We start from the raw sequence: 6,349 nt of genomic DNA on the forward strand, positions 1-6,349 counted from the left end.
TGCTGCTTGGTGGCTGGTTTACTGCCTAGACACAGAGGGCAGCAAAAGGCTCCAGGACAGCCGTTCCTCACAAGGACGGGGGCCGGCTGGGGTAGACCGTAGAGAGGCCGAGATAAGGGGTTGGAGTCACAGCAAATGAGAAACATCTCATGAAGTTTCTTGTCTGTCAAGTCTCCAGGATCTCATGTGCCAGTGCATTTTGGGGACAGGAAATCACAGGGGTTGGCCAGCATCTTGATAAGCCCCGGGCGGTCACCAGATTACAGGCTTGCTGCTGCAGACCCCTTGCCTTCCAGAGGGTAGAGAAGCATTCTCTGCTGTTCCTCAGTTCTCAGGAAAGCTTTTCCTTCTCTATTCTCTACCTCCAGCAAGAAGAATGGTGCTCAGGTAAGAGTTTCTTTCAAAGGCAGTTTTGATTCCTTCCTCTTAGTCCACACACTTGTGAATTCATCTTAAGGTAGGGCATGCAGGAAGCCAGGGCCACCCCACCGCAGATCAAGAGGCACGAAGCTCCCTCATGGGAGCCTTTGGGTGCTGGGAACTGGGGCTGTGGGAGAGCCACACAGGGTCCACCAGGCTCTCTTGGCTTCTTTCCTATCTCCGTATACTCCCTCTTTCTCTCCAAACTTCAAATCCGCAACTATGGAGAGATGTATGTTGCTAATTCTAATTTAGAGAGCAAGATGAGGTCCAGGCCCAACCAGTGCCGTACGGATTCGAGAGGAGGGGAGATACATTCTGCAGGTCCCTGATGAACCCAGGGAACCCTCCACCATATCCGGGCCCTGGTCCAACAGCCCCGTACCCACCTTATCCACCACAACCAATGGGACCAGGGGCCTACCCTCCAGGACCTATGGGGGGACCCTACCCACCTCCTCAGGGGTACCCCTACCAAGGATATCCACAGTATGGCTGGCAGGGTGGACCTCAGGAGCCTCCTAAAACCACAGTGTATGTAGTGGAAGACCAAAGACGGGATGACCTGGGCCCATCCACCTGCCTCACAGCATGCTGGACTGCACTCTGTTGCTGCTGTCTCTGGGACATGCTCACTTGACCAGCTCGGCCTTCCTGTCCTGCCAGTTCGGCCACCACCTTCAACAGGTGTGCCTGCCCCATCTCTTCTGATTGCTGAAATAAATGAAAATGACTAGCTCTGCACAGATACTTCTACCTTCGACACAGTGGGATTCTAGATTAGCAGGGATTGTGCTGCGTTTAATTCAGTGACTGTCTTTTTAATGTTCAAAATCCATTTCTTATTGGCCTTTCACAAATGTGCTAAATGACTTATTTTTTTGGCCAAAGGCTTAGCTATAAAATATATATTTATAAGATTATACGTTCACGGTAGTGACATAATGTAATACCACTGAATGATTTATTTGCTTACACCCTGTATGTTTCAATAAATTTGTCTGAACCTCAAAAAAAAAAAAAATAGAGAGCAAGATGGCATCTTGACAAGACATTCCAAAGCTAAATTGTTTTAATAATATCAGGATCCACAAATTTGCTTGCTATCCAAAGGTGGTTTTTCTCCCCTTTGTATCCTTGTATGTGACATTGTCCAAGCAGAATCTATAGGGCACAGTCTACTGGGATAATTGAGGAGAGTAATGAAAGGCCTGGTTACACAGGTATGGGCAGAGCTAAGGGAAATCTGTAGAGGGTACTGACTGAAGACCCCAGGGACACAGCCTGAAGGGTGAAGGGGAAGAAGTTACCAGAACTCAGGAGGGCTGTGGCTGTAGGTGTAGTTGGAGCTGTGGCTGTAGGAAAGGCCATTAGACCGGGGTGAAGCCCTTAGGCAGAGTAACGCCTCCACTGCTAACTCACAGCCTGGCAGAGAGAAAAAGCTAGAAAGCCACAAACCCCCAATCGCCCTCCTCCTGCCCTCCAGCTCTGGTCTGTGTCTCCCTTTGGCTGAAAGCAACACTGAGCCAGAGAGAGAGGGAGCCCCTGGATGAGGACTCTGAGGATGCAGAGGAGGGTAAGAAGATGGAAATGAGATTTGATGGAGAAATGGACAAAATCCATTTCTCTCTCTCTTTTTAAGATTTTATTTATTTATTTGAGAAAGAGAAAGAGAGAGGAGTCGGGGGAAGGGTAGAGGGAGAAGTCGGGGGAAGGGCTGAGCAGAGAGCCCTACTCGGGGTTCCAACCGAGAACCCTAAGATCACAGCCTGAGCCAAAGGCAGACACTTAATCGACTGAGCTACCTAGGTGTCCCCAAATCTCTCTCTTCTTATGCCCTCCTCATAGTTGGGATTTTCTGGGATTTTCTCTGTGTATTTGGATCAATTTCTCATGGTACTCCTCAGGAAGTTCATTTGACCCTCTGCACGGATCTGGTGTCACTTCAGAATGATCTCTCATTACCATCATAAATGCCTTGAGAATGGGGGCGCCCGGGTGGCTCAGTTAGTTAAGTGTCTGACTCCGCTCAGGTCATGATCCCAAGGTCCTGGGATAGAGCCCTGCTTCAGGCTCCCTGCTCAGTAGGGAGTCTGCTTCTCCCTCCGCCCCTCCCCTCTGCTGGTGCCCCCCCCCCATAAATAAATAAATAAATAAATAAATAAATAAATAAATGCCTTGAGAATGGAACATAGTTTTGTGAAGGGTTTTTTGTTTGTTTTTTAAAGGTGGGGTACACAAATATTTTATTTTATTTTTTTTTTCACAAATATTTTATAAGTATTTTAAGTTTATGATTTTTGACTGCTCTAGGAAGAAATCCATTGTAAGAGTGACTTAGAGTGTCTCCCCTGCAACAGAGCAGGGCACTGGGGACACACTAACGGACAGGAGGAAAGTATTTCCTGTCCTCATAAAGCTGACATGCTGGGCCATTTCTGGCCAAGAGGGTTGGCCATACTCCTACCTGTCATTGCAAAAGGTCACATTCTCTTCATAACCCTAACTCATGATCTCCTTTGCAGTGGATGGACCACCTTCAGTCACTGAGATTGTCCATAGGTCTTGGCCTGGGTCTTCCAACTTCCTGGCCCCTAAAAGGAAAAGCTCAGTCCCAGGCAGAATGAATGTGGAGCTCAGAGTCCCGTCATCACCACACATAACCTGTCCAGACTTTTCTCCTCCTGCCTCCTGCAGATCTGACATGGTCTGGGAGGTTAAGAAGTGTTTGAACCCTAGAATATCCCCATGTCAGTAGAAGGTCTGACTCCAGGTTCCAGAACTCCAAAGCAGTGTGGTGTTCGGCAAGTATCTTAGTCTCTGCAAGCCTCCTTTTCCCTCCTCTGTAACGTGGACACGGTAATCCCCCACGTAGCAGGGTGGCCCTGAGAATCAGTGAGCACACAGCAGGTGCTCAAGTCTCTTTTGTGTTCCCAGGAATACCAGTGGGGGGTTTCTGAGCATTGATCCCACGGACCCCGCCTGGGAGAGCACCTTCACACCAAAGAATGCAAGTGACCAGCCCTTTCTGCAAACCCCCAACGTGCAGACCGTGATCACGGCCTCGCTGAGCCTCACGTTTGCCCTAGGTGGGCTGGCAGGAAACATGATCGTGCTCTGGTTCCTGGGCTTCCGCATGCGGAGGAACGCCTTCTCCGTCTACATCCTCAACCTGGCAGGAGCCGACTTCCTCTACCTCTCCTTCCAGACCGTATATTCCCTGGAGCAACTCGTCAACTTCCACTCCATGCCCCTCGTGATCCCCAACTTCTTCACCACCGTGTGGACCTTGGCCTACATCGCGAGCCTGAGCATTCTCAGTGCCATTAGCCTGGAGCGCTGCCTGTCGGCCCTGTGTCCCATCTGGTACCGCTGCCACCGCCCAAAACACATGTCAGCTGTGATGTGCGCCCTGCTCTGGGCCCTGTCTCTGCTGCTCAGCATCCTGGAGGGGCAGTACTGTGGCTTCCTGTTTCTGAATTTGGACTATGATTGGTGTCGGGTATTTGACTTCATCACCGCCACCTGGCTCATCTTCTTATTTGTGCTTCTCTCTGGCTCCAGCCTGGCCCTGCTGACCAGACTGTGCGGCTCCCAGCGGGTGCCGCTGACCAGGCTGTACATGACCGTGGTCCTTACGGTACTGGCCTTCCTCCTCTGCGGCCTGCCCTTTGGCATTCACTGGTTCCTCTTATTTTGGATTCAGATGAAGTCTCATGTCATCCTCTCGCATCTTTATCTGGTTGCACTTGTCCTGTCCTCTGTCAACAGCTGTGCCAACCCCATCATTTACTTCTTCGTTGGCTCCTTTAGACAGCGGTGGCCACGGCGACAGAAGACCCTCAAGATGGTCCTCCAGCGGGCTCTGCAGGACGTAACCGGAGGGGATGACAGTGAAGTCAGCAGCCCTCAGGAACATCTGGAGATGTCGCGAAACAGTCTGGTATTCTGACTCAGAACCGCCTCCGTCGGATAAATGGTGGCTTTGAGAGCCAACTTTCTCCCCATCAGTTTGGAGGGTTTTCTTGACTTCTCTCAGCCTCTGGGCACTCCGATCTTAAGACCTTAAGGTTTTCAGATATAGCTTAAGTTTGAGGTAACGATCCTCTGCATGAGGACTGGGACAGCACCCGTCAAGCAGGCACTGAGTGCAGCGGCTCAAGGACCGCCTGGACCAGGGCCTTCACACCATCCCAAGCTTTGTCAACTCTGGGGTCCCCTTCTGAAGAATCCCACCTTCAGTGGAGGCTGAAAGCAGTGCAGGAAAGGTCTAAATTTATTTGGTCACTGCACTCAGGACGGATTAGGAGAACATTCCATCACAAGTGTCTGTGGTCACCCTCCTGTCATCTGTCTCCATAAAATTAAAAGAATTAAAGTGCAGTCTGGCCCCAAAGAGTAATCTTCTTTGATTTGGGAAGGCCCTAGAATATCTCCCTAGTTTAATGAATGCTTACTGAATAAATGACTTAATGCATAAATAAATGATGGATTTTTAAACCGAGCCTGTGCTAAACATCCATTTACCAGATTTGAGTCACCGTCTGTTTCTTCCTTGCACCATTTCCAGTTTGTGCAAGCACAAAGCTGAGTTATGTACCCGGACAAATCGATGTCAAAGCGCACTTAAGGTTTGAAGCAGGTTGTCTTGCTGTGACTTCTTGTCCCACGCCCTCCAGGGGTACCCCATGTGCATGCTTTCTCATTCCTGCCCCCTGAGCCTTTGCCCCGGCTCTCCCTCTCTGGAGCTCTCTGACCCATCATGGCACATTTCCAATGGGCCTTCCTAGACTCTGTGTTCCCCGAGGACAGGATCTTCGTCAGATTTACCTCTTACTCCACAGAGCTTGCAATATTTATTTTGTGAATTTGATTATGGAAAAATCTTTCTAAAGTGACATGTTCTATAAAAAGAATATGTAAAGTTTAAGTGTCGCCTCGTCTGATAATTTTTTAGTCCTTTAACTGAGGGACAGTGAGGAGAGAGTGATGGCACAGATCGGAAGTGTACAGTGCAGCGAGTTCTGGCAATGAATTGAATTTGAATGAAATGAATTTGAGTCACCCATGTGACTCAAACCCCAAGCAAAACACAGCAGTTTTTATCACCTCTGAAAGTTTTCTCATGTCCCTCTCAGCCATTCCTTCTGTCCGAGGGGCAATTAAAATTCCTACTTCTATCCCCAAAGATTAGTTTTTCCTGACCTTTGATTTCATATACTTAGGGTCGCTCAATGTATTCTTGTGTTCCTACCTGGTGTCACTCAGCATAATATTTTTAGGACTCACCCAGGCCACGGCATTGCATACTCTCAGGAGTTTGTCCTTTTGATGAAGCTGAGTACTATTTCCACTATACGGGTGGACCACTGTTTACTTTCATATTGACAGATGTCTGTGTAGTATTTCGTTACTGGTTATTCTGAATAAAGCTACCGCGACCATTCTTACTCAAATCCTTTTCTGGATACATGTTTTTATTTCTCTCGGATAAATAACCTGAAGTGGTATTGCCGGGTCACAGAAAGATGTGTGCTTGACTCTGAGAAATTCTTAAGCTCTTTTCTAAAGTGACTGTGCTATTGCACATCCCCCCAGCCATGTCTGAAAGTACCAGTTGCTCCAAATCCTTCCTAACAAACATTGCCAGTCCTTTGAATTTTAGTCATTCTAATGAGTATAAAGTGGTAGCTCATTGTGTTTTAATTTGCATTTCCAAAGTGACTTATGAAATTGGCATCTTTCCATGTGCTTGTTGGCTACTTGTATTTTTTTTTGAAGTGTCTAAATTTTGCCCACTTTTATTAAGTGTTTCCTTTTTTTTTTTTAAGTGTTTCCCTTTTTTGTTATTGATTTGTAGGAGTTTTTATTTGTGCCGAATGAGTCTTTCCTTAATTATGTGTGTTATAAATATTCACCCGGTTGGTGG

General features: G+C 47.9%; 2 protein-coding genes across 2 annotated transcripts; both read left to right on the forward strand.

Annotated features, from left to right (window-relative positions):
- The first annotated feature begins 694 nt into the window (after positions 1-694).
- On the forward strand, positions 695-1,444 carry CYSTM1 (cysteine rich transmembrane module containing 1). The gene has a single exon (XM_041730245.1). The coding sequence runs from the start codon at positions 752-754 to the stop codon at positions 1,058-1,060; it is 309 nt and encodes a 102-aa protein (XP_041586179.1). The 5' UTR covers positions 695-751; the 3' UTR covers positions 1,061-1,444.
- Positions 1,445-3,168: 1,724 nt separating this feature from the next.
- Positions 3,169-4,372, forward strand: MRGPRX2 (MAS related GPR family member X2). The gene is made up of 2 exons (XM_041730651.1): positions 3,169-3,224; positions 3,358-4,372. The coding sequence occupies exons 1-2, from the start codon at positions 3,169-3,171 to the stop codon at positions 4,370-4,372; spliced, it is 1,071 nt and encodes a 356-aa protein (XP_041586585.1).
- Positions 4,373-6,349: the final 1,977 nt, after the last annotated feature.

The sequence above is a fragment of the Vulpes lagopus genome, chromosome 15, assembly GCF_018345385.1.
Source record: "Vulpes lagopus strain Blue_001 chromosome 15, ASM1834538v1, whole genome shotgun sequence".
NCBI classification, from domain to species: Eukaryota; Metazoa; Chordata; class Mammalia; order Carnivora; family Canidae; genus Vulpes; species Vulpes lagopus.